The sequence below is a fragment of the Chionomys nivalis genome, chromosome 9 (assembly GCF_950005125.1).
Source record: "Chionomys nivalis chromosome 9, mChiNiv1.1, whole genome shotgun sequence".
In the NCBI taxonomy this organism is placed as follows: Eukaryota; Metazoa; Chordata; class Mammalia; order Rodentia; family Cricetidae; genus Chionomys; species Chionomys nivalis.
This window is the reverse complement of record NC_080094.1, coordinates 56,257,817-56,285,470: the sequence shown is the minus strand read 5'-3', so window position 1 is coordinate 56,285,470 and position 27,654 is coordinate 56,257,817. Positions and strand designations below refer to the sequence as shown.

General features: G+C 50.9%; 1 protein-coding gene across 1 annotated transcript; it reads right to left on the bottom strand.

The window, feature by feature from the left end:
• Positions 1–3,655: 3,655 nt before the first annotated feature.
• Positions 3,656–25,880, bottom strand: Bmf (Bcl2 modifying factor). The gene is given in 6 exon segments (XM_057782026.1): positions 3,656–7,483; positions 21,361–21,521; positions 22,961–23,257; positions 25,258–25,387; positions 25,757–25,828; positions 25,830–25,880. Coding segments are annotated over 6 exon segments (813 nt in total). The 3' UTR covers positions 3,656–7,381.
• Between the last annotated feature and the right edge of the window lie 1,774 nt (positions 25,881–27,654).

Below are 27,654 nucleotides of genomic sequence, written 5' to 3'. Positions count from 1 at the left end.
CCTCTCTCTAGCCCTCCTCAACTAAACCACACCCCTGACTTGACGCAAACTAAACGGGCTTTTCCACTAACCCCACTTTATGCCAGCACTCCAGGTTCATCCTGCTGCCATCTTGGCTTGTTGATCGAGAATTCCTGACCCATAGAAACCATGAGCTTGCCGGGCAGTAGCACATGCCTTTAATCCCAGCATTTAGGAGAGGCAGGCAGAGCTCTGTGAGTTCCAGGACAGCCAGGGATACATACAGAAACCCTGCCTTGAAAAACAAACAAAAAAAGAAACTATGAGCTTATAAATGCCTGTCGTTTTAATTCGCTATGTGTAAGGGTGATTGGCTATGCAGAACACACATGCAGAATATTAACATGATAGTATTAGTATTCCTGCAGGCCTAGGGACGCTCTGGCAGAGTTTTGTGGTAGGGGGATTGAGACTGCAGTGGCCTTTATTGTTTTAAGATCTGTTTGTTTGTTTAGAGACAGGGTTTCACTATGTAAACCAGGCTGACCTCGAACTCACAGAATCTGCCTGCCTCTGCCTCCTGAGTGCTGGGATTAAAGGTGTGCGTGACACCACATGTTGTGGAATATTACTTGAAGATGTGGTACATTTGTTTATGCTGTGGAACATTTGTTCAATGATGCAAAGATGTGTTGCATTCTTTTATGGTGCATTTGTTTAACTCTGTAAAGCTGTGTTAATGTGCCTGTCTGAAACACCTGATTGGTCTAATAAAGAGTTGAACGGCCAATAGCTAGGCAGGAGAGGGATAGACAGGGCTGTCAGGCAGCGGGAATAAATAGGAGAAATCTTGACTTGAGAGGAGAAGAGGGAGGATTGAGAAAAGAAGGAGAGGAGGATGCAGGGGCCAGTCACCCAGTCACACAACCAGCCATGGAGTAAGAAGGAAAGAAAGGTATTATAGACTAGAGAAAGGCAAAAGTCCAGAGGCAAAAGGTAAAAAAAAAGTTGGATAAAAACAAGCCAAGCACCAGGCAGTGATAGTGCACAGCCTTTAATCCCAGCATTCGGGAGGCAGAGGTAGGCGGATCTTTGTGAGTTCGAGGCCAGCCTGGTGCTCCAAAGCTAAAGAAAGAAAAACAAGTCAAGCTAAGGCTGAGCATTCATAAGTAAGAATAAGTCTCTGTGTATTTATTTGGGAACTGGGTAGCAGTCCCCCAGAGAGTTTATTTATGTGTATGTACATGTATCCGTGTGAGTGCATGCCATGTGTGTGGAGTTAGAAGAGGGCATTGGCTCCCCTGAACTGGAGTGGCAGGCCGTTGGGAGCCACCTAAAATGGGTGCTGGGAACTGAACTCTGGCCCTCTGAAAGAACAGCAAGTGCTCTTAACTGCTGAGCCATCCCTCCAGCCCCTCCATCTGCCTTTAGAAAGACCCCTGGAAGCTGAGAGGAGGGCTGTGGAAGGGGCAAGGCTGGGAGCTGCAGAGCGAAAGAAGGCTGCAGCTAGGAGAAATACTTGTCGTAATTAGAGTCTGTTCAAACTTACTGGTTCCTCACTTACAAAAAAGTATTAAAAAGCATACTTTAACAGTTAACATTTATTGAATACTTTATCCCAAGCACTTTTCTAAGAACCTTACATGTTTTCACACAATTCTGTGTAGGTACTACAACTGGAGAAACTGAGGCACAGAAAGATTATGTCACCTGCCAGATGCCACACAGCTGGAGAATGGTAGTGCCTGGCTCCAACTCAGACCACCCAGAGTTTCCTAAAGTTTGCACTGTGCTGCCTCCAGATAAGTCATATTCAAGAAGGAGGCAGAGTGGGACAAGGGTGAGCCTCCAGGTTGCTACCAAAAGTAGGGTCAAGATGACTTGTAAGATAGAAATTAAATGGCCAGGCACGGTAACACTCATCAATAATCCTAGCACTTGGGAGGCAGACACAGGTAGATCTCTGTGAGTTTGAGACCAACCCGATCTACAAGAGAGAATTCTGGGCCAGCCAGGGTTATATAGTGAGATCCTGTCTCAAATTAAATAAATAAATAAGCAAAGTGTATCTAAAATCTCAGAACTGGGGAGGCTGAGGCAGAAGGATTACCATGAGTTTGAGGCCAGTGAGGGCTATACTGAAAATTTTTGTCTCAAATAAATATTTTTTTAAAAAGATTTTTTTAAACGAAGACATAACTATCACGAGGCACGTACTGATTCTCTGCGTAGCTCATAGGAACTGCTTAATAGACTCCATTCCAGCTTAGCATGTAATGTGTAGAATAACATCTGGACATGGCACCAAACCCCACTTCCACCATACTCCAGTAAAAATAAACCTTCCTGTTCAAATATAGAGTAGTTAGAAGTTCCATGTTTTACAGAAGAAGCAGTTATTTGGCATTAAAAATAGCCAAGTGTTGGCTTCCTCAAATAGCTGGGCATTAGCAATGTGATTTTCAAATGGAAACCCGACTAGAGTGAGACACTCGCACACATCCGGTCTGACTCAGCTACTTAAAGAGCCTCCATAGGAAAGTGCAGGCCAGCGTGGGCCTCAGTTAGCCGACCTGTAAAGTAAAGACGTAAGACAAGACTGTCCAAGTCGCCACGTTCTACGGAGTAGGACATCTGTGGAGAGCTGGCGGCTTCCCAGCAGTGTGGCACAGGGAAGGCCAGCGGGCCCTCTGCTCACAACGCAGGGTCAAGCAGGAACCATAGCCGCTTTACCCTAAGGACTTGGAGAACTCGGTCAAGAGTTGGAAATCACCCTTGGAGTCTCACGCAGGGTTGATTCACATATACACAAGGAAAGGCCAACCAGGAAGTCCCTAGATACTCAGCACATGACTCCTGACAGGCTACCTTTTAATTAATTGAGTCTCACTGTGGAGTTTTTGGTACATACCCACTGGTATCCACTGAGCCCTCTCCCTTCACTCAGTCCGTGCTTTTGTGAGCTGGGGATTGAAACTGAGGCTTCCCAGCCTGGTCTACAAGAGCTAGTTCCAGGACAGGCTCCAAAACCACAGAGAAACCCTGTCTCAAAAAACCAAAAAAAAAAAAAAAAAAAAAAAAAAGAAAGAAAGAAAGAAACTGAGGCTTCATGCCTGCTGGCAATGTGCTCTATCATCAAATAGTATCCCCAGTCCTCTTTGCCTTTACAACAGGGTCTTGAACTCATTCTATAGCCCAGGCCAGCCTTGAATTTGTGATCCTCCTGCCTCAGTCACCCAGGCAGCTGCTACCAAGCCAGGCCTGAGATGTTTGTTGTCTGCTTACCAGGAAGCCAAGGTTTGGCATGCCAGGGGCATAGGTTGTATGTAGAGGGGCAGGAGGCTCCTCTCCACCGGAGAGAGCTGGGGTCCAGAGGGGGCAGAGCTTGTGGCACTTCCCATCACTGTCAAGGGCATTCAGCCTGTGGAGGCCAGAGATTGGCCCCTCCAAAGCCCCCTTTTCCCATGACACTGGGCTTTTGTGGCCCTGCTACGATGCAGCCAGACTGTTCTTCCCCACTCCAAGAAGCTAAAGGCAGTGTGGCAAGCACACAACACCTCTAGGGTAACTCGGGATGCCGGGGGAGAAACACATTATTAAGAGAGTCTGATGCCCCTTCTTGTATTTTTACCACATCTTAGAAAAATAAAGAACAGATTCGCTTTAAATGGTTTTATTAAAAATTGTACCAGTTGATGAGGGAGAGGGTATTTACACATGTATACAAGTAAAGAACAACAACAAAAAGCCAAATATTATGTACAGGTTAAAAATTAACGGTCCCCATTCCTCTCCTTAAGGCAGAATGCCCAGACCCCAGGGCAACCAAACTGGGGACGAATGAAATGCTACATCTCACTGGGTCTCCCGGTCAGTTCCTGTGGACCCAGAGATGGGGTGGACCATCAGACACCTGTAGAGGGAGGGGCAGAGCAAGCCTGAGGCCACACACCTCATAGCACCATGGTCAAAGCGAGCATCCATGGGAGAGCTCAGCTTTGTTCTGCTGTTCCCGTGAGACCCTGGCCCTCAGGCTTGTAGCTCTTAGGAATCCCAGGAAACTTTGAATGCCTGTTGGTCCACCCTGTCCTACCAGGGTAACAGACCAGGATAGCCTGCCTCCAAAGGTCCTCATCTTCACAGAGCCAGTGTGCCCCACCAGGGGGATGGCAACCACAGTACTGCTCCTCAAAATCCAGCAGAGCCATGAAGACTGAGGGCTTTGGCTACTCTGTGCACCCGTACCCCACTCCCTATCAAGTCCCCAGAAAGGAATGCTCTCCTCAGAGAACTTTTCTGCTCACTGACCAGGATGGTCATAGTGAGTTCGCTACCTATTTCCTGGAAAGCTTGGAGCAGACGGGGGTTCTGGCCAGACTGTGCCAATACCCACTCCCCGCAACGCTCAGGGTTGGGCTCGGGTTTGTGGTTGAGGCTGCGAGGCAAGCCAGCTGGGCCTCTCTAGACCCTGGAAACAAGCTTTGCCACATAGTTCTGGACACAGCCCATCCCTTGGGGCCTGAGGGAGGTCACCGGGAGGTGATCTTTTTCCACCTCTGATTGAGCAAGACAAGGCCACTGGGGACAACTACACAGCGCAGCCAGACTTTGAAACAGACAGGGCCAGGCGGAGAGCTTCCCCCACCCCTACCAGCCTGTCCCAGCCTCACTGGGGAGTCAGTAACTTGACTGGGGGATGCTCCTTTCCAGATCTGTTCACTGGCTTCTAGAAATGCCTACTGGGAATTGTGACTTAGGAGAGCAGTTTGACTCCTGAACATGGGCTTGTGTCCCTCTAGGGCCTGTCTACACTGGGTTTTCCAGTCTCTCTCTCACCCCCATCCTCAGCACACCACAAAAGCCCACTGCCTTCAGCCGGTTACAGGTCACCACACAGGTCAGACATCCCCTCCCTCTAAATCTGAATCTCCACTCCTCACTAGAGACATTCAGGCTCCTGGAGCTGGAGCGAGGCGATGGGGAGGGGCGGGCGGGCGGGCGGGCTGGCCCGGAGCTGGACTGGGAGACTATAAAGCCAATTCACCAGGCAGAGATCACTGGCCAATTAAAGCAACCAGCCAGGGGGAACCTCTGCCTCCTGGGGCTGGGCTGCCAGCTACCCCCTAGGGCTTGCGGTGGGGGGGGGGGGGAGGGCGGTATTTTTGTTTATTTCTACTTTATAGCCCTGGGGATCCATCCAAGGGTCTTTGGACTGCAAGGCAAGTACTCTCCTATTGAGCTTCAACCCCAGCCTGGATTCAGGTTTGAGGAAGATAAAAGAGGGTTTAAATTTCACCCTGGCTTGCCCAAGTTAGTGAGTTTGGTCCTGGCTAGGCCCGAAGTGGAGACAGTGTATTCGGACCGACCAGCTTCCACCTGGCCCCAGACTCAACGTTCAGGTAAAACTCTGGGCTCAGTTCTCAGGACAGATCACAGGCACCTAGCCCGCACCTGGCAAAGGTCTCTGAATGTAAAGTCTGCTAAGAGGTTTAAAGATGACTGATGTACACGGTTCTATATGGGGCGGGGGCACGCATGTACCACAGCACATGTACCACGCACATATCAGAAGCCTGCCTGTCATAGCCTTGGTTCCGGAAAGTGGAAACCACCTCCCATCTAAACTGCATGGGAGAGAGATAAGAAGGCCGGGCTTCACAATGGTTAGTGCACCCCAGAACCAGTCTTCATATTCATTAGTTAGGTCCCCTTCTCCTTGCAAACAGGAACCCACTTCTTAGCAGATGGACCACGGTATACACCCTGAGAAAATGATTGTGGCCAAGAAGAGGTAATATCTCCAGATCGTCTGAGCAGAAAAACACAAAGGCTTATATAAGTATTCTGGGGGCCTTCTAAGGAGGCCCGCTGTGAGTGCAGACAGTCCTTTGTGTAAATTAGGAAAGACATCTCTAAATGAGCAGATCCAGCCTAGCACAGTCTACAGAGCAGAGCACAGGCCGGACTTCAGCCTCTACATACCCCTCATACTCTGTGCACATCCTGGGGGTCAGTGGCCCTTCTACAGGACTGAAGCCCCACCCCCACCTCTCTGCAGAAACGAGAGTTACTGGGCTTGTTCAATTTGCTCTACTCTGAGTTCCTCCTGCAAATTCCTTGCACGACCCCAGAGTCTTCTTTACTCGGGGACGCCACCCTTCTATGAGCCTCGTCTTTAGCACCAATGTCTTTCCATATATATATATATGTATGTATGTAAAAATTACGATTTGATCTCCAGGTTTCGGGTTAGGAGACACCCTGTGATGAAGGTCAGCCACTTTAAGTCCCCTCCCTGAGTACCACAGCAGGGAGAGAAGGAAGCTGAGATTAGGCTGGGTTCAGGAACTCTCTCTTCTGGCCTGGCTGGAAGCTGAAGGAAGATAGGAAATGTGTACCCAGCTCTGCCAGCTCCATGTTCTAAACATTGTCTGCTGTTCAAGAGTCACCTTTCAGCTGGCAAAGACACTGTGCCAGCTTCTTCCTGTATCCTACTAGGTACGAAAAAGGGATGGGGATAAGGGGGAGGAGGTACACGTTTCCAAGGAAACCGAGAGTCAGACCCTGGGACTGACTGATCAGTGGATCCCCTGTGAACCCACCCCATCTCGGAGTGCGGCTGCTGAGGTGGTAGTCCAATCCAGTCCAGTAGTTGGCAGGGTCTTTTGAAAACAGCCGACAAAGGCACAGGCTCCCGGGCACAACACGATGGTTGACCAGCGACTCAGCTCACACACGGGTGACACCCAGCCAGCAAAGGTGGCAGTAGTTTGCACCTTGGGATCGATCAAGGGGCTTCCATGGCGGACCAAGTCAGACTTGAGACCTGTCAAGCTTGATTCCATTTTGAGGCACCTTTGAGAGGTTCTTAAAGAAGTCCGACCCTCCCTGAGGTCTTCTGGAGGTGACGGGTCTGGATAAGAATCCCTGAGCCCATGCGGTGGGCACTGGCTGTGCCAAGTGGGAACCCAGATGTAGGGCTGGCTAGCCAAGGCATTGCTGTTCTTAGCCATGATACCCCGAGCAAGGTCCTGGTGGGTTAGAGGTGTGTTTCCATCAGGCGTGAGGGAAGGCTGACACATTTGATGACACTGGGAGTCTAACCTGACCTCCTATTTCTTAACCAGCTCCAGTAGGAAAGCCTCAGTCTACTTCCCGGAGAGCATCACCAATTGGTCATCGCCAGAGCCTTCGGGACTCCACCAGCAGGCACGACCGCCTCTCCTTCAACAGTGTTTGACCAAAGCCCCCATTCCCAGTGCAGGTTCTGAACAGGGGAAGGAGATCTCAATGGGGTATGTTATATGTACAAACAGGAAACAAAAGTTAAAAATAACAAAACTTGACAAGATAGCGTCCGTCCTTCCAGATGTCTGTCCTGTTCCAGACTGCGCTCTGGTGCTTCATCCTCCACCCAGCCTTACCAGGGACCCACGCCTTCCCTGTTTTCTTCTCTGTTCAAGGCCAGGTTTTGCAGGAAGAGAAAGACCTGCCACCACGCACGGTCTCGGTTCTCTTGGTGCTGTAAGGGAAAAAGATGAGCGTTAGGTGCCAGGCACTAGCCTAGACCACGGGTTCCTTACTGTTTCCCAAACAAGCTCCCATTTCCAGATCTCAGACGGCACCGTTGTGCCGTCTAGCAAACCGGGGGGACACGGGACAAAACTCCAAAGACATCTGCAGTTCGGGAAACACTCAGCTAGGCTGTGTGGATGGTAACAGGAGGATCAGACTTTCTCTCCCGCTCGCAGGACTTTGTTCCAGAGTTTAGCCAAGTACTGCTTTTAATCAGATTGGCTCCTGAGCCCCCCAAACCTCAGCTGCATGAACAACAATCTTGCTTGAGAGAGAAAGACAAGAAGTCCCTCCCTCTCCCCCATTCCAAAGGAACACAGGGAACAAGAGAGGGAAGGGGGGGAGCCTCCATCTGCAAGTGATTTGACACTGTGAAGGTCAAAGGGTTAATCTTCAATTTAAACCACACTGCTGAGGCAGCAAAAAACTGATTTCATCCAGTACAAACACACACACACACACACACACACACACACACACACGCACACTTGTGTGAGAGAGAGCCCGCCCTCTCCCCCTTCAGCATCCCCAGCTCTGGGCTGCCCTTTTTATAGCCGCTTTTGACAGTAAGCCATAAATAATCCCTCTTGGAGCGCTTTCCTACTGACTGGAGCCAATTAAACGTTAAGCAAGAACACACTTGAAAACAAAACAAAAACAAAGAATGCGCACCAGCTCTGGAGGTTATCCCAGGTCCTACTATCAGGCTGGGAAGCCAGGAGGCAAAGTTCAGAGGTCAGAAGCACAAAGGTTTCTGGCTGGTGTCCTGTCCACACAGGTACCATTTCCCAGAGGCCAGCAGAGGCCTGGAGGGGACAAGGGAGTGCTGGAAGAGGCGGTCTTTGTTCTCTCCTTGTCTGCCAGGGGAGGAGGTTAGGCTGGGGCCTCTCCGTGGGGTTCTTAGCGGACAGGGGGATAAAAGCCTCCTGTGCAGAGAGGGGCCAGCCCAGGCTGGATTTAGAGTCCTTCAGTGGCCCAGTCAGCAAGTAAGTTTATGTGAGGTGACCAGGGTGGGGGTCGCGGGGGGCTTCTCAGGGTGTCAGCTCCTACCAGGCAACTCCTACTCGCATGTAGAGTAAGTTAGTAAGACAAGCAGGTTACACTCCCAGGTTTCCTGGACTCCGGGAGCTTTGAAGTTCCATCCAACCCCAGGATTCCCCCAGGGAACCAAGCAGGTTTTGAGTCCCCTCCCCACTGCCCTCAGCCACAAAGAGAAATGTAGTGTCCAGCTAAGGCTGACACAGACCACCCCACGTCCACGGCAATGGTGGAGCGGAGTATGGAGAACAAGCGAGCAGATCGGAGGCACAGTGCCTGCCGAGTGAGTTAAGGGAAGGGGGTGTGCCACAGAGAAGCCTGGCAGCAGGCGCTGGGGAGACTGATGGCTTCCTCCTGTTTTGTAAACAAAGATGAGTAAAAGAGAGGAAACACGCGCAGCTTAACAAAGTCTGGTTACAGTGGAGCGGCCTTCGGCTGCAGAGCTAGAGACCCAGGCCTGCAGCAGCTGGGAGAAGTCCCTCCACCAGGCCTCCCCAGCTGCTGCCCATAACAGGTGCAAAGGTCACGAGTGGCACAGGAGACCCCGGGAAAAGATGAGTCCTTGGAGTCGGAGAGGCCAGTCTGCCAGCATCGTGAGTCTCCTCAGGTACCTGTCTGACAAAGCCCAGTGACAATAGCAACTATGGTTTTCAACCAATTGTGGTGGTCCCATACTGAGGGTTCTATGGTTCTGCTTCCTGAGCTGTGGTCCCCAGGACAGCAGCCTCAGCATCACCACCAGGGAAGCTCACTAGAAATGCTGACCCACTGAGTCAGAATGCACATTTTCAACAAGATACCCAGGATTTTGGGGTTTGGGGTATAGCACAGGATAAAAAGCACTCTTCTATTTAGGGTAAAAAACCATCACCTCCCTAATCTCTATGAAATGAGTCTGTTGTCATGCCCTTAACAGATGAGATAACCAAAGATCTAACCCAGCTATCCCAGAGCTAGTAAGTGGCAGGGACAGGCTAGAACCCAGAGCGACATCCCTACCTACGATCACTGTACGCTATGTGTCATCAGCCATCTTTCCCTTCATTACACCATCTCAAAACAGCAAGATGGCCAAGGAAGGAGCTCAGGATCCTACGATCCACTACCTGCACCAATCCTATCTCCGTATCTCTTGGTTTCTCCCCAAGTCCATCCAGGGAGATCATCTGCTCAGAGGATAGATACTTCGGCCCCCAGGTCCTGTGGGAGTGAGGGAAGGAAACAATCTCACCCCATCCTTTAGAGTCAGAGAAGCATCTGTGAGCTGGTGGGTGGTCAGTCAGGAAGGATGAAGACTTCCGAGGGGCGGGGCCAAGCCTGAGTGCAGATGGTGGTACATACAGCCTGGCCTTTGAGCAGAAGCCAGGCCACCCTGTGAGTTTTCAGGGCTCCTGACCTGGCAAGAAGGCACTAAGGGAGGGAGTTAGGGCCTCAGTTGGGCATTGGAGTATGGCTTAAGGCTGGATCTCTCACTAGCCTGTTTGTGAAAACACACCAGCGCTCTATCAGATCCATAACTTCTGAACCCAACTGTGTCACAAGATGAGTGTCCCAGCCCCACCCAGGTCAACAGGGTCAGAATGTCCAGGGAAGGGACCCAGGAGCTTCCTATTGAACAAACTCCATGAAGAGGCAGACAGGCTAGATATCTCAGTGGTCAAGAGCGTGCGCTGCTCTTGCAGAGGACCAAAGTTTGGTTCCCAGCACCCGTACCAGTGGCTCCCAAGCATCTGTAACTCTAGCTCCGGGGGATCTGATTCTCTGACCCCCAAGGGCACCTACCCCCACATGCACTTAACCCCACACAGACATAAACACACTGCAGTGGTTTGAAAGAAAATGTCCCCCAAGGGAGTGGCACTATTAGGTCCTTGTTGATGGAAGTGTGTCACAGTGGGGACGGGCTTTGAGTTATCTTTTGCTCAAGGAAGGTTCCTTCAGTGTGACTGTCAATCAACTTCCTGCGACCTTCTGATCAAGATGTAGCCAGCACCACCTCGGCCTGCATGCCACCAAGCTCCCCACCATGATGATAGTGGACTGAACCTCTATGTTTTCTTTATAAGAATTGCTGTGGTCATGGTGTCTCTTCGCAGCAATAAAAACCCTTACACTAAGACACACATAAATAATTAAAAATAGCGAAAATATTTTTTTAAAGTGGAAATCAACTGAGAACATAGCTCAATGGTAGAACACTTGCCTAGCACATATGGAGGCCCTGGGTTCAATCCCCAGTATTACAAAAATAAAGGGAAGGAAGGAGGGAGGGAGGGAAGAAAGGAAGGTCAGAAGGAAAATTTATCATGTCTTTAAATAATAAAAGCGATACATATTCAATGTAAAACCATCATAAAATATAAGTACAAGTTCTTCCAAAGGAGAATGTAAAAGCCGTTAGTGATCCTATAGCCTAGAAGAAAACACTTCAGAGTTTGGCACCTTCTTCAGTGCCTTTTAACCTCTTTCCATTAAACCAATGTCCTGCCCTGGTGGCCAAGCCAGATGTAGATCCTGCCCAGGTGCTTTTGTGGCAGCCAGGCTTTTGGAAACCACTGAGGTACTTTCCAACCCCAAGGAGTTTGTGACCGCAATTGCCTTCAGGAATACAGCACGGTGCCAAGCACTCGGTCCTTTCAGCACCCCAGTAGTGCCCGGGCAGGCGTGGACACTGGCTAGGGAGGGCTGGAGCCCGACCCCGGGACTATGAACACTCCCAGGACACAAACCAAGCCTGGAAGACTGCACTTAGGTCTCTCCTGCACACCCCAAAATGGAAAGCAAGCTCCCACACACCAAGAGTCAAAGAGCACCCTGATTACAAGGAGTAACAATAAACAAAATATTTCTACAAGTCAAACAAAAGAGACTAATGAGAAAGGAAAGAAAAAGGACTTGCAAGGCGGCCAGAGAGAAACAGTGCAGGAAGGAAGTCAGCCTCTTGCAAACAGGAAGAAGGATACAAAGACACCAAAACAGCAGAGAGAACGAGTCCTTCCATAGGAGGGAGAAGAAAGGGGGGAACCAGGAAAAAGTCTACGGGCCTCTGAGTCTGAGGTACCTGCCCCAGCACCCAGCATACAAATCCATCACTGAGGGCAAACCCCTGGAACAGGGCCCAGCTCTCCCAGGCGGGGCATGTGTGCTTCAGGCTGGGAGCTCGCAGAAACCACAAAGGAGTGACCCAAAGATGAGAGACTGGGAATAGGGAATGAAACACCCCAAAGTGCCCCCCACACACACCTCACCAAGATTTAAACCCAAGAGTGGAGGGAACGAATAGCAAATGACTAAATGACTCAGTGATCAAGGTGCCTGCCGCCAAGCCTGGTAGTCTGAGTTCAATTCCTAGAACCCACGGGGCATGGCAGCACACGCCTTTAATTCCAGCATTCAGGAGACACAGACAGGTGTATCTCTGCATGCCTGGTTTACATAGCAAGTTCCAGGCCACCCAGGGCTGTCTCAAAACAAACAAAAAACCCTGGACTCCATATAGTGGAAGGAGAGACTCCTGCAGGTTGTTCTGACCTCCACGGCACAGATAAGCAAAAACCCAAATGTTTAAAAGAGCAACCGGGGGTCCATCTCTATTCCCTGCTATGGTCAGGAAGGGCAGATATCGCGGACAAGTTTCTAAAGCCCCGCTGTGAACAAGGGACTACGACGAAATGTTTGGTCGCTCGTCCAGTGGAGGAGGGAGGCTGGAAGCCACACGGTACTCCCAACCTGTGCATACGAGGCTGATGGCAGGAGACCTGGGACCACCCTTCCCCTCACCCTCCCCTCCACCCCCACCCCGTCTAAGGCCAGGATTCCTGCCTAGCCTTCCCCAGGGGGAAGAGATGTCGCTTATGTGATAAATTAGCTTCTTGTCTGGGAGAGGCCAAATAGCAAAGAGTGAAATCTAGCTAGTTGTACTATCTGACACAGTTAGATTACACATATCAAACTCTGTTTGGTCCCGCGGGGCCTCTGCCTTAAGTACAAAGCATGCTCCTGGCCCTCTCTGGATAAGAATCTCCCGTTGCCTCTCCCAGTTCAGATTCAATTCCTGTCCTCTGGGGGCTTCAAGTGTCACCAGGGCTCCAGAAGCTCCGGCAGAGCTAAGTTGCCCAAAGGATCAGAAGAGGTTTTCAAAAGGTCTACCATCTGAAAAGCAAATTTACCAAACAGCAATTTGTACCATCACAGAGGAAAAAAAGTGTTTTCAGATCTCTTCAGCTGGTCACAGGACAGGCGGGTGTTACCAACCTTGTTTTACGGATGGGGAAGAAAAAAAGGCCTCCACAAAATCATCCTAAACAAGTTTGATGATGAGTTACTCAAACCCCTGACTTCGGAACCCCAAGCTATTCTTTTTTTTTTTTTTGGTTTTTCGAGACAGGGTTTCTCTGTGGCTTTGGAGCCTGTCCTGGAACTAGCTCTTGTAGACCAGGCTGGTCTCGAACTCACAGAGATCCGCCTGCCTCTGCCTCCCAAGTGCTGGGATTAAAGGCGTGCGCCACCACCGCCCGGCTCAAGCTATTCTTTTTTAAAAGGGAGGAAGGGGAGGAGGGAGAAAAGGAAGGAGGAAGAAAAGGAGGGGGGGAGGGTAAAAGCCTGGAGAGGTTAAGAGCACTTATTCTTTTTTTTTTTTTTTTTTTTTTTTTTTTTTTTTTTTTTTTTTTTTTTTTTTTTTGGTTTTTCGAGACAGGGTTTCTCTGTGGCTTTGGAGCCTGTCCTGGAACTAGCTCTTGTAGACCAGGCTGGTCTCGAACTCACAGAGATCCGCCTACCTCTGCCTCCCAAGTGCTGGGATTAAAGGCGTGCGCCACCACCGCCCGGCAAGAGCACTTATTCTTGCAGAAGACCTGGGTTCAATTCCTAGCACCTACATGGTGGCTCATAATCAGCTCCAGGGGATCTGATGCCCTCTTCTGGCCTCTGCGGATAGCAGGCATGCACTTATGTGGTTATAGACATACATGCAGGGCAGCAGGCATGTACTCATGTGGTTATAGACAGACATGCAGGGCAGCAGGCATGTACTTATGTGGTATATAGACATACATGCAGGCAAAACAGCCATACAAGCTGATACAAGAAACCCATTTATTTACTTACAGTGCTAGAGATCAAACACAGAGCCTTGGGAATGTCAGGCAAGCACTCTACTTCTAAGTTGCCTTCAGTCCTACAAAACTTTTCTTTCCTTAATATAATTGCGGTGTCAGGGCTGGAGAGATGGCTCAGCAAGATTAAGAGCACTGAGTGATGGTGGTGCATTCCTTTAATCCCAGCACTTGGGAGGCAGAGGCAGGTGAATCTCTAGGAGTTCAAGGCCAGCCTGGTCTACAGAGATAGTTCCAGGACAGCTAGGGCTACACTGAGAAATCCTGTCTCGAAATCCAAAGGAAAAGAAAGAAAGGAAGGGAGGGAAGGAAGGAAGGGAGGGAAGGAAGGAAGGAGAAGGGAGGGAGGGAGGGAGGGAGGGAGGGAGGGAGGGAGGGAGGGAGGGAGGGAGGGAGGAAGAGAGAAAGTAAGTGAGCACTGGTTGCTCTTCCAGAGGACTGGGGCTCAATTCCCAGCACCCCACGGCATCTCATGTCTGTCTGTAACTCCAGTTCCAGGGGATCTGACACCCTCACACAGACATACATCTAGGCAAAATACCAATGAGCCTGAAACAAAAACAGTAAAAATATATATATCAGCTGGGCACAGTAGTGCAGACCTTTGATCTCTGAGTTCAGGACAGCCTGGTCTACAGAGTTACTTTCAGAACAACCAGAGCTATACAGGAAAGGGCTACACAGGGAAGGCCAGCCTGATCTACAGAGTTGGTTCCAGAACAACCACTAGGGCTACATGGGGAAACCCTGTCTTAGAAAAAATAAAATTGCAGAGTTCACTTACATTATGCAAATAATATTACCTGTGCAAAGAGAACCATCACTGAACTGCTCGCTCCCCAGCGTGCTTAAAGACATTGTTTCCAGATCATTAACTGTTCAGAAAGGATGATGTGGACCAGAAAACAAGAACCCTTTCAGAGGCAGTGCTAACTGGAGATCAAACAGAGCGAGAGACTGGCTGAAATTAGGACCTCAGACCATGTTTTGAAACCACCCTCGTTTACTTCAAAATGCAGAACTGCACGGTCTGTGTCACAGAGGGGTCTGCACACTGGCCCTTCTCACTCTCCTGTCACTCTGTGAAACCACTCCAGGCTAAGGCTGAAGGAAAGAGCCTGTGGCTGAGAACAGGAACAATGATATGGCAACCTTAGGAAAATTCCACGCTGCACAAGGTGGGAAGTTGTTTTTGCTAAAGCCACTGAGGTTCAATGGAGCCCAGAGAGCTACGAGCTATGAGGGATTCAAAGGTGGCTCAGAATAATCTTGTTCTCACTTACTTTACAACCTAATGAGGAAGAAATCAAGAGACCAGAATTAAGTATCATGTGAGGGTGTCAGCTGGAGTTACAGACAGGCGTGAGCTGCCGTGTGGGTGCTGGGAATTGAACCCCGGTCCTCTAGAACAGTAACAAGTGCTTTCTTTTTTTCCCCTTTGGTTTTTGAGACAGGATTTCTCTGTGATAAATGACAGCCCCATCACATCCTTGCCCTCTTGGCACATGTTTGCCAAGAAGCAGGAATGGTGAGGTGGAAAGGATCATGGTTTTAGAATCAACCTAAACTTCACAGCTCTGACTGCAGCCACTTAAAGAGTAACTCAGGCGCAGTGCTTGGCTTCTCTGAGCCTGTGTTCTAGAAAACAAGGGCTCTGCTGATGAAATGAGAGACTATACGTTCGCCCTCGGGCCTGGTGGCAGCACTGAGCAGCCTGGACACACTCTGCTTGCCAGCCTGCCTCTGCCTGCCAAGCACCAGCTCCTGCCCAGGCGCATGTAGTCCTTAGGACAGGCCAGCCTTCTTATTTTGAGACAGCTCACAGTAGCCAAAGGCAGCTGGGTTCAGGTTTCAAGGCTTTCAGGCTGACTTGGGGTCTGACACCCAGAGGGTCATCCAGGGATCCAGTGAGGCCCTGCCCAGACACCCATGATTAGCAACAGAGCAAAGTGGAAAGGGAAAGACGGTCCTTGCCAAGGGCTCTCTCAGCACAGGCACCAGTACTAACAGGATGTCAGTGCTGCCAAGGAAGAAAGGGCAGCCTAGAACAGCCACTTCTTGGCCGGGGTGGCGGGGAGTCCTCTGACCCAACTGGAAGTCACTGGATCCGGCCACTGGGGGCCAAGAGGCTAGGCAGGAGACAGTAATGTGGGACACCAGCCTATCTCCATAGCCTGGAGGTGGAAACTACTGTCATCCTGAGCCAGCTCCCTCCAGTGTCTCAGTTTCCCTCTATCTCAGACCAGACCCTGGGTAAGTTCTGAAGTGCTCTGGAGGGATGTGGTTGTGTCTCAGTCAACGAGGAGGGAGGGAGGGAGGGAGGGAGGGAGGGAGGGAGGGAGGGAGGGAGGGAGGGAGGGAGGGAGGGAGGGAGGAGACTAGGAGGGGCAGTCAGTTGTGAGACTCAGCTATGGAGACTGAACCCCCGCCCCCCCCAGGCTCATTCTCAACTTGGAGCCTTTGCAGCTGGCTGTTCTTTTCCTGTATGGGGTCGGTCTGCTGGACAGGACAAGGCAGACCGGGCAAGGAAAAGGCTTGGAACCCTCCTCTCGGCACACAGGCAGACTGTTCTTGCTGCGGTCATGGAATGTGCCCTCTTGACTGGCCAGGCCTGGATCAAAAGGCAAACCAGGCACTTTGCTTTATTCTTCTTTGTGCTTCCTCCAGGCCTGTCTTCCCACCCACCCCCCACCACCCTGAAAACACACCAAAGCTAACTCCCATCCCTATGGCCCGCCTTGGTGGGCAGAGAGGGATGAACTGCCCGGAACTGGAAGGCCTTCTCTTGGAAGAAAGAACAGTCAGGTGCAGAGTGTGTGGGGAACTCGGCCTCCAGTCTGCCACGCTGATGACTCAGAAGCTAAATATAGCGAGTGATATAAACAGAGCCAGCCACAGAGCAAACACAGGGCCCCCAAGCCCCAGCAGAGGCTCTCACGAACATTAGGCTTGCAGCGACCCCTCCCCCAGTCCCACTTTTCCCTTAGCACTGCCCTGCATAGACCTCCTACTCCTGGGACAGAAGATGGCTTCCTGGGGGCACTTTTCACTCTAGGACAAATCTCTGGGGCCCCTGCTCTCTAGAGCCTGAGTGACCTCATTAGCCATGGTCTCTGCTCCAGAAAAACCACTCACCAACATGGAGAACATCCTAAGGGTCAGAAAGCAGTCAGGGATTCCCAGAACAAAGGATCCAGGATGCTGGGCAGAGAAGCCACTAGGTGATGAACCATGCAGACAGCAATCTGGGTACAACTTCCGAAAGAGCTCCCCGAGAATTATAAAGTCAGGCCCAAACAAAATGCCAAATTCATGGTATATGTGTGCACGTACTAGGCAAGCTTTCTCCAACTGACGTATAGCTTCCTTTGTGAGACAGGGTGTTACTAAGTTGCCCTGGTGGTCCTTGAACTTGCGATCCTTCTGCCTTGCTCCACCCTTGCTAATAGCATGTGTTCAACTCTCCAGGCAGTCATAGTTCCTTCTTTTTTGTTTTTCTGCAGCCAGGAGTATCAAAGCCAGGGCCTCCAGGATGCTAGGCAAGCCTCTAATGCCCACCTGAGCTATAAGCCCAGACCAATAGTGCTTTTATTACAGTTCCCAAAGGCCTTTCACAGCAACTCTGCAAGGTTAGCTTTGGAACCTGAGGTCTGGACCTGTAAAATGATTCGCTCATAAACACACAGCTTGTGTAAGTGACAGGAAGGGAATTCTCTCCAGACCTGCTTGGAAGTCCACCATCCTTCCTTTGATATTACAAATGAAGTTGGTTTCAAACAAAGGGTTGAAAGTTTCCTTAGATTTCATTTTCCAAAGTATCTAATTACTATTTAGGGAATTTCTAAATCTGATTTTTCTCTGAATGGAGTCACTCACAGGCCAAGTGAAAGAAAGAAAATCCCAACATAAAGAACCCTAACCTCCTGTTTCACTTACTCAAGGGCCCACAGGAGCTACTTTTTGTGAGTTTCTCAACACTGTCTAGAAATATTCCTTTAGACTTGGCCACAGCAGGCTTTTCCACAGGGTAGGAGACAAGGTACCGACTGTTCCTGGGCCCACAGTGGCTGGAGGGGCTACTCACAGAGAACACAGGACAACAGAGGCTCCGACCTTCTGAACCAGGATAGCTGTAAGTTTGTCAGGAACTGAATCTGATCCTCCCGCTTCACAGAGAAAACGGAGGGGCCATCCTCTCAGAACCCAAATCTGAGGACACCCTGGGCAGCATGGTATTAGAGATCCCTGCTGCAGTCTGTCAGCCGAAAGAAGCCAAACAGGAGCCTCCCTCTGACCCAGCAGAAAAAGGTGGAATATACGGATATACGGGGAAGTCTGAAAAAACTGGTCATGGCGGTACATGCCTGTAATCCCAGCACTTAGACTGAAGCCAGTTTAAGTTATATAGCAAGTCCCTGTCGCACCTACCCAAGCCCAGAAGGAAGGGAGGGAAGGAAAGAGGGAGGGAAGGAAAGAGGGAGGGAGGGAGGTTGGTTCCACCTCCCTCACATCGCCTCCATTTTTTTCACTGCTTTAGAAACCAAGGAACTCACAGTGAGCAGCACCTGCCGATGTCCACCTACAGACTCTCGCCCATGAATCCAGAGCAGCCACTCTGAAGCAGCCACTCGGGGAACCAGGTGAGTCCTGCACCTTGCCACACTCCTCAGGAAATACGGTGAGATAACAAACGGCACGGGGTAGGTAGAAGGAATGTGGCCAACATAAACTAACACCCAGGGCAGTTCGGAGCTGTCATTTATCACCCTATCCAATCTGATCCATGATAATCAGTCACAATAAATACAGCCCATCTGCCAGCATGCCACCCTGCATCTGCGTCATTCCCACATCTCCCTGGGCAGGAAACGGAGAAAAGAAGAGAAATAGTGGTAACAACTAGAGGGAGAACTCAGTTGGCTGAGTGCCTGCCTGGCATACAGGAAGCCCTGGGTTTGGACCCCAGCACCACAAAGATAGAGCACAATGGTGCAAATCTGCAATCTCAGCACTTAAGAGGTGGGTCTTATGTTAAAGGCCATCCTCAGCTACATAGTGAGTTAGTGGGCAGCCTGGGCTGAGATTCCACATCACCATCACCATCATCATTGTCACTGAAGTCTATTACAAGGACTAAAGGGCAACACTCATGCAATTCTCCTTCTAACCTCTTGGGGGCGCTCTGGATGAGAGGCTAGCACCTCATCTAAAACTGACCTGTGCTCTCAAAGAAGCAGCCCTAAACCAGGAGAAAGGTATCAGCTAGCAGAGAGCAGGGGCCACTGTATTGGAATAGAGTATTAGTTTAACTATGGAAAGATGTGTTGCATTTGTGTTGTAGAATAATTGTTTAACTTTGTTAAAAAAAAAAAGCGGTGCCTTTGTTTATGCTGTGTTTGTTTAGGTAACAATGTGTTGCTGTTTCACTTTACCTGCCTAAGGCACCTGGCTGGTCTAATAAAAAGTTGAATGGCCAATAGCTAGGCAAAGGAGGGAATAGGTGGGGCTTGCAGGCAGAGAGAAAACGGGGTGTGTATGTGTGAAGCCACCTGTGGCCCGCCCAGTCAGCCAGACACAGACAAGGAGGAAGCAGAAGCAGCAAACAGGAGGGACGGTATATAGGTGAGGTAAATGAGTCTTGAAGCAGCACATAGACGGACAAAAATGGGTTAGTTTAAGTTTTAAAAACACTACGTAGAGCCAGGCGGTGGTGGCATGCGCCTTAGATCCCAGCACTCGGGAGGCAGAAGCAGGCAGATCTCCGTGAGTTTGAGACCAGCTTGGTCTACAAGAGCTAGTTCCAGGGTAGGCTCCAAAGCTACAGAGAAACCCTGTCTTGAAAAATCATTTAAAAAAAAAAAGAAAAAAGAAAAAAAATAAACAGTAGCTAGAAACAAGCCTAAAGCTAAGGCCAAACATTCATAATTAATAATAAGTCTCGTGTCATGATTTGGGGGTTGGCAGTCCAAGAAAGCCTGCTACAGGAGACCTCAGGATAGGGTTTCTTCCTGAACCTAGGTGAGCAGCAAAGAGGCCTCTAGCCTGGTCTCCAATATGTCAGGGCAGTACCGGAGAGGGGACTATCCAGGACACAGCTGCTGAAGAGAGCAGGTCATTGTGAATGAAGAATGTCTTCCAGATGTGCTCTCGATGAGGCTAGAGTAGGCTAGAGTACAGCCACTGGGTCTTCCTACGCTAGCATCAGGACCAAACGCCATGTGTGAGCTGGGCTGAGCCATGGACCTGTACAACCAGGGTGGATTAAACGGGCAGGATAGAGGCCAAGAGGCTGAAAGCAAGAATCAGAAGCATCCATACATGGACGGCAGTTTGTACAATATAATCATAGAGGGAATGGAGACTGTGGCTTTGCCACAGCAATTAGCCAGGCCCCCTTATAACCTAAGCACAGGGCCACCCTCTGTCCACATCACTTAAGGGCCGGGGAGAACCCTTCAGAAACATCTGTGGCCCCAAATCTCTCTCAGACTCCCTGACAGAGAAGTATACCAATAATGCCCTGTGGGCTGTTCTCAAAAAACTCAAGGTCAATTCCTCCACCCACTGCCCCTGGCCATGGTTTGTTCGCAAGTTATTATTAAAGTTATTATTGCCAATAACTGTTCTAGTCATCTGAAGTTATTCATCTAATTCCAGTTGTGCCCAACCCTGATAGTTATTTGTTCCTGTGATCTACACACACACACTCTCTCTCTCTCTCTCTCTCTCTCTCTCTCTCTCTCTCTCTGCTAGGATAGGAACACAGTCCTATAGGTAGAGATTCTGTTCATTTTCCTGTATTGTGGCTTTGCCAGGTAGTATCTGTACCAGCAAGGATCAAGCTTCAGGCTCTGCCCCTGCCTTGGCAGCCATCCAAAAAGCCAGCCAGTCTGGGAAGGGTTAAGCACCTGGGGGCCCAGCACAGCCGGTGGCTGAGCTGTCGAGCAGGGCAGCCTCCCATCCATGGCACAACGGGCTCACGCACGAGCCTGCCAGCCGCCGCCTTTGTTGATGGACTCTGCCACATGCTCGGCTGACACGCGATGCTCCGCCCTGGCGGGGCTGGTGCCAGGCCGCCGGCCAAGCACCAGGCAGAGCGCCCCGCCGCCGGTCGCAGGTCTGGGGAGACTCTGAGGTACAATCTCCAGAGTCCTGGGCCTGGGTTCCCAGACACAGACAGTGAGGAGTGGCTCCCCAGCTGGAAAGTGTCAGGTTTCAACCGGTTCAACCACTTTCCCCCACTCAGGCCCCAGCTCAGGACTGATTACCGGTTTCCCACTGTTCCTCGGCCAGGCACACCCCCAACTGCTCAGCACACCCCCAACTGCTCACTTCTGCCTTCTCCAAGAGGCAAGCCCCCAACTTGGGTCTGGTGAGTTTGTCCTGCCAGCCTGCAGGAAACCATCCCATCGGCAGAGAGGGATCGCAGTATCTTTCTCACCTCTCATGAAGCTAAGTAGGCAGCTGGAGCTCTCAAGGACAAGAGTACCCATCTAACTGCGCCTACCCAGTCCATCATAATTACAGCAGCCAAGGCCAAAACTCTGAAACACATCCTGAGGCCTGGCACCTCCAGAGTAACTGACGAGAGGACAAAGGCGGGCCCTGGCTTCCCAGCCCCAGCGGTCTCAAGCCCCCCCCCCCCCCCCCCCCCGCAACCCCGCATGCCTACTTGCTGCATGTGAAGCCGATGGAACTGGTCTGCAATGCACTGAAGCTTTCTGGCGATCTGTACTTCCGCTCGATGCTGCCACTGTCCTTCAGGGGGCTGCTCCCCAAGGGGCAGGCCTACAGGGAAACTGGCAGGGAGAGGAAGCCTGTAGCCAGCATTGCCTGCAAAGATAGAGGAGCCACAGCTCAGCATTTTCTATCCCTACCCCATCTTCTCCATGTCAAGACCTGGAGTTACTGGTAAACCTTATGATAGAAGGAAGAGGAAGCAGCCTGCCTGCCTTTACCAGGGCATTCTGCCAAACTTGGAGAGCTGCCCAAGAGTATAAAAGTTGGTACAAGGGCTGAGAGTGTAGCTTAGAAGTAGTTGAATATTTAACACACTCGAGGGTTTAGATTCAATCACTCATGCACACTCATACACGCACACTGGAAAAACAGACACGAAAATAGACCCTGCCTTCTTCTCCACTCTCAGTACCATAGCATAGCGCAGGTGCTAATATGTATGACGAACACGCCAATAATCTGTCATTTATCAAGCTACACTTGACCTCGATGTATTGTTCATGTAGTGGTAGGTTGAAGCTCTTCTCTGGGAAAACTCTCCAGAGTTCGTGGGCTGAGCAAAGCAGAGAAAAGCAAAACAAAACAAAACCAAAAAAAAAAAAAAACCAAAAGTGTCTTCGTTTTTCTAGTACAGTTAAGGAAAGCTGGGCTCAGCACTCAAGATGAGAGAGCAGCAGAAAAGCCAGTGAGAAAACTCCTGAGGCTCACATAGCAGCCAAGTCGGCTCACCGCGTGCTGGCACCAGAATGGCCGCTGGGGGCGCCTGCCACCTCCTGCCTCCTCCCTCTTCCAGCCCGAAGCAGGCCTCCTCCAGCTTCTCAGACTCCCGCCAGAACTGCTTTTCCAGAAGTGCCCTATGGGCAGTTCCCTCTGAGATTAAGCGCAGCGGCTTCTCAGTCCGCTCCCGCAGACACAGCAGGATGACCTCTGAGCCTTTACCCTCCCTCCACAGGCCAGTGTGCTAAAAGAAGAAAACAGACCAAGTGTCTAATCCTGCCCTTTTGCCAGAGGAGGGCAGATTTCTCATAAAACAAACCATTTAAGCCCACAAATGAAGGGGTCTTGTCTGATTTAGCCTTGGGAACAGCCCCTCCTCTGGCGCTGAGCCCAGGCAGGCCCAACCTCTTTCTCCAGTTCCCCTTCCAAGCACAGAAAGTCCCAAGTGACAACTCAAAGCCACCTTCTGTCTTCAGGAACCTTCCGTATAAGAACTGGCTGGGCTTTTCCTTGAGTGTCAACAGTGACACACAGTTAATAGTCCTTCCACTCCGTGAAAGACAGATCGGCACTGGGGCCCAAAAGGCAGAGCCACAGAAAAGATATGAGGATGTGAAGGAGACTGCATGGACCCAAGGATCCCTCCAGGAAGCAACAGAGCAATTTGTCCTTTGGGGGCCCAAGCAAGGTGAAGAAGGTTGAAGGATCGATAGATAGCCCTGGCTGTTCGGTTTGGGGAAGGAACTGGTAACCAGCAGGTTTGGCAAGGGAAAGTCCCCTCATTTCCCCCAATTTCTAAGACTAAGAGCACTCACCGTAAAAGAGTCTCTGGGGTTCCTCTGTCACCCCACAAGGCAGCATAACACCCTGGCTTGGGGAAACTGGGCTGAGGGTCTGGGTGGCCTTGTCTTCCTGGCTTATGGGCCGGAGCCCAGGACCACAGCAGTGGGTGAGGGGGAACAGCTGAAGCCGACTGAGGGGACAATCCAGCTGGCTCTGGGCAAACAGGTCCGCAGAGAGCAAGCTCCCAGGTTGTGTCCCTGGCTCCCCATCCTCTGGCTGGAACACATCATCTTCCAGCTCCTCCACACACTGAGGTGGCTCCATCTCTCCTGTCAGAAAACAATGGAAGCATCTGGAATGCTGTCCTACTGAAGCCAGACCAAGGATTCTCCTCCCTCCTTCCTCTCCCATTCTTCTTCTTTGAGGGAACCAAGCTAGCTTCTGATGATACATGACCTGGTGATAAAACACTGCCAAGGGTGATAATCACCCCTAAAGTGTGGACCACCCCAATGGTCAGGACCCCCCATATCTCCTCCTTGCACCCACCACAGCCACCTTGCCCCACCCCCTCTAACTTGGTGGGTCACAAAGTTTGACACTGAGGGCTGTAAGCAAGGGATAAGATCAGGGGCTACCACAGGGTATCTGGGAAAATATAAGCAAGACTAATCTCTATAAGTGACTGTGGGGACACATAAAGGGACAGTGATTAACAGTACAAAGTGTACACAATATACATATGTATGTACACACACACACACACACACACACACACACACTAAGGAGGAACCTCCAAGCTCTTGCCTAAGTCTGAGCTGAACTCCAGGCTCAGCAGCAAAAACAAAAGCCAGCAATTGTAGAGCCGCCAGGTTCCCTCCTAACGTGCTAAGCCCCACCCTCCTGCACATCTCCACCCCCCTCCTTGCACAACACAACAAACAGGCTCTGTGGTGTGGTGAGAGTGTCCTGGAACAGGGGACCTAAGCTAGTCACTCCAGCTGCCTGGCTCAGCTCTTTTCCAGTGGAGCAGGTTAACCTCGAGGGTGGGATCAGCCCCTAGCAAAGTGTCCAGCTAACTCTACCCACTAATCTCCATGACTTCAAATTCTCATCCCCTCAGCCTCCCACTCCTGCCAGAGCTGAACCTGAGATAGGTACAACGTGCCTCACAGAAGGAAGTGAAATTCAGCCCGCTTGTCGCGCACTCTCTCACTGCCTACACCGTGGGGCTGTTTCTCGGTGCTAAGTTCCTCTCGCTCCACCTGACGGCTCTTGAAATTCTGCCCTTGGAGTCACCCAGCAGCTCGAGCTTCCAAGCATGCCCGTGGGGCAACCAGAAGCATCGGCAAGCACCTGAATGGTCAAGGCGAGGCAAAAACAAATTCTGTCACCTTCGGTCTCGGTTAGAGACTCCCAGGAGGTCCGGCACCCCAGGGTCTAGTCTTTGAAAGACAAGCCAAGTGGTTTGTGGGTTTTTTAAGAAATCTTTTTTTTTTAATCCTTGCCTTTAAAGAAATCTCAGTTAAGTTCAGAAACCTTCCTTTCCCAAATGCGAGCTCTGTGAGGTTGCTGCAGCTTCCCTCCTCCTCATCCCATCCCTGAGCTAACTGCAGTCTCGTCTCTCTCTGCTCTCTTCCCTGAAGAATGATACCATGCCTGCTAGGATGGCAAAGCAGAGATCTTTGGATATTGTTCCAATTGGTCAGGGGGAACACCAGCTTATCAGCAACAGAAAAATCAAGTTCCCAGATAAAAGGACCTGTCACCTAGCAGGGCTTCTCCTGTCCCTCAACCCCTTCTCTGCAGGCTGGCAATCCCAACCAAAGTGGGGATCCTCCAGAACCAATCACAAGTAGGCGTTATTGTCTTGGTGTTTCTTTTGATGCCTATCACTCCCCTCCCCCTCGCAGCAAAGCCCCAAAGTTCAACCCTTGCTTAGACTGGACAGTGGGGGAGGTGCAGACAGAGGGTGTGATTCTGAAAAACGCGGAGACCCTCTCCCACTCCGCACAAGAACTACAGGTGGCTCTCCGGTTGGTGTGCGCCTCCGAGGGGTTCTGGCCAATACCATATAAAACGGGGAAAAGTAGAGACCCTCAGCTTCCCTGAGCAAAGTGGTAATGATAGGAAGAGGGCACTTCCTGAGAGCACAGTCAGAGAACGCTTTTTTTCCTAGCAAAGGGATTAAAGTCCGCTGAAGCCATACCAGAGCCTCAGGGCTCCAACTGGGACGCTCAATTAAAACTCCTCTTCATAGGAGCTGGCACTAGCTCGACAGTGACTAAAATCTCAGAACACACGCGCGCGCACACGAGCGCACACACACCTGGGTGACTCCAGGACAGCGTCTCAGCCTCCGAGTCGTGATGCCAGGGCTCTGCGCCAGGGTCCAGGGTGACGAGCACTCGGGGGACTTGGTGCCCACGCTCGATTGGGAAGGAGGGGGCAAACTCCAGCTGTTAAGAAGAGGACCCTTCAGACTCCGCAGGGAGGCAAAATGCACCACAACTCACGGCCCCACCCCAGAGTCAGACCCGGAGGCCAGAGCGTTCAGGGCGCTTGGCAATGCATCTTAGGGTCACTTGCCCACCTACTCTTAACTCCTAGTTTCCAAATGTTTCCCGCAAGCCCCGCGTGGAACAGCACGCCCAAATTTGTGCTCTGCACCCCGTTCTCACATCCCAGCACTCCAGCTCCTCATGGTCACCCCAGATGCCCACAATCTAAACCCTTCCCGGGCCCCCACGCCCCCCGCGACTCCGCTCCCCACTTCCCGAAGGAGGTGCGATCCAACTCCGCCTGCCCCCGGTCGCCCGGGCGCTCACCGGGCTGCGGCGGGAGGCGGTGGCGCGAACTGGGGCAGCGACTGCTGCGGGCGCGAGCTGGCGCGGGAGGAGGGCCACGGCGCACCGCGCGGTATTGTTTCCAAAATACGCCCGCTCCGGGCATCCCGCAAACAGCTGATGAGGCCCCGCCCGTCATCGCGTCACTTCAACCATTGACCAATGACAAGTGGAGCTCCAAGTCTCAGGCTGGGCAGCTGCCAGGGACGGTCACTAATGTACGAACCTTCCCTTGGAAACACTATAAGGGGCCGAGCGCATTTCTGACCTTCGCCAGAAGCGCAATTGGAGCTCCGTGTCGGGTGAGGATTCGGTTCCAAAGACAGGCCCCAGAAGCACCAGAGAGTCCCTGGGTTCTCCACTAGGTTGGGGGGACAGGACGCCGAAGTGACTTTTGTCTACTTGGAAATGGGCTGAATTATTGCGGGGCTTCCAGAAAGCCGGTTCAGAAGGCGGCTAGGAGCTCTCAGCGGCTTGCAACTTGTAGCGGGGGAAAAAACGAGTTGTCGGTCCCTAGTGAAGAAAACAAAAACAAAAACCGCCCCCTCGCCTGCTTGGGCGGGTCCGAAGAAAGCTGCAGGAGAACACGTGTGTCCGTGTCTGTAACCAAATGACATTTGGTTTCAACAAGTGCAATGAGAGACCCACATCCTCTCTTCTGGACTGGGCAAGAACACGGCGAAAAAAGATTCTGGCAGAAGAGAGATCAAAGGGGGGGAGCTTGGGCAGCGGACATACTTGGTGGTAGCGTCGCAAAACTGCGTGGGCCTGGAAAGCAAAACGCCGCCCATGTACTATGGTCAATCCAAGAAGGACTGCACATTTCTTGAACACCTACTATGTGCCGGGTACTGGACTAGGTGCCAGACTTCCGGTGCCTGTCCTCAGTGAGCTTCTACTCCGCCTGCGAATAACGGGAAGCAGCGTGAATGATGTTCGTTTTCAGGATAATGATGGCTGATGGGTGCAGAAAAATTCAGAATGCAAAGATTTTTGAGTCGGGCCTAGAAGAATGGAGAATTTTTCTTTTTCTTTTCTTTCTTTTTTTTTTTTGAGAATTTTTCATTGAGTGAAAACCAAATAAAACAGCCCAGGCCCAGAGAGGGCGGGAAGCTAGAATAAAGCATTCATCTGGAAAGCTTGCCCAAGAAGCAGGGGCAGGCCGCTTCACCAAACTCTTTGATATGCTCACCTTGATTTAAACGTGTAAGTGTGGGGAGGTGGGTTCAGGTCAGATTGCAGAGGTGCCCCTGGAATAATGCCAGGCTGAGGAATCTGTATTTTATAGAGGGCTAGCAGCAAAGATTTTCCAGAAGATGAATTCAGGGAAAACACTGAGAGGAGGAAAAGGGAGGAAGGGGAGAGGGGGAGCAGAAGTCAGTGAAAGAAAGCGATCTCTGCCACAGTGTGTGCCTGGTGCCTAAAGAGGTCCTAAGAGGAGGTGGAATCCCCTGAAACTAGAGCTAAAGATGTGTGTGAACCACCATGTGGGTTCTGGAAACCAAACCCTGGGTCCGTAAGTTCTCTTAGCTGCTGAGCCATCTTCAGCTCTTTTTTTTCTTTTTTTTTGGGGGGGGGGTTAGGGGGCGTGGTTCGAAACAGAGTTTCTTTGTGTGGCACTGGCTGTCTTGGAACATATTCCGTAGACCAGGCTGGCCTCGCAGAGCTATGCCTTCCAAGTGCTTGCGCCACTATTGCTGCTGCTGCTGCTCTTCCTCCTCCTCCTCCTCCTCCTTCTCTCTCTCTCTCTCTTTCTTTTTTTCCCTTTTTTTTTTCTTTTTATCTTTTGTCATAGTGCCTTGTGTGTAGCTGACTTCAAACTCTGTGTGTAGCCAGAGATGACCTCTTGAACTTCCTGCCTCCATCTTCCAAAAGTTGGC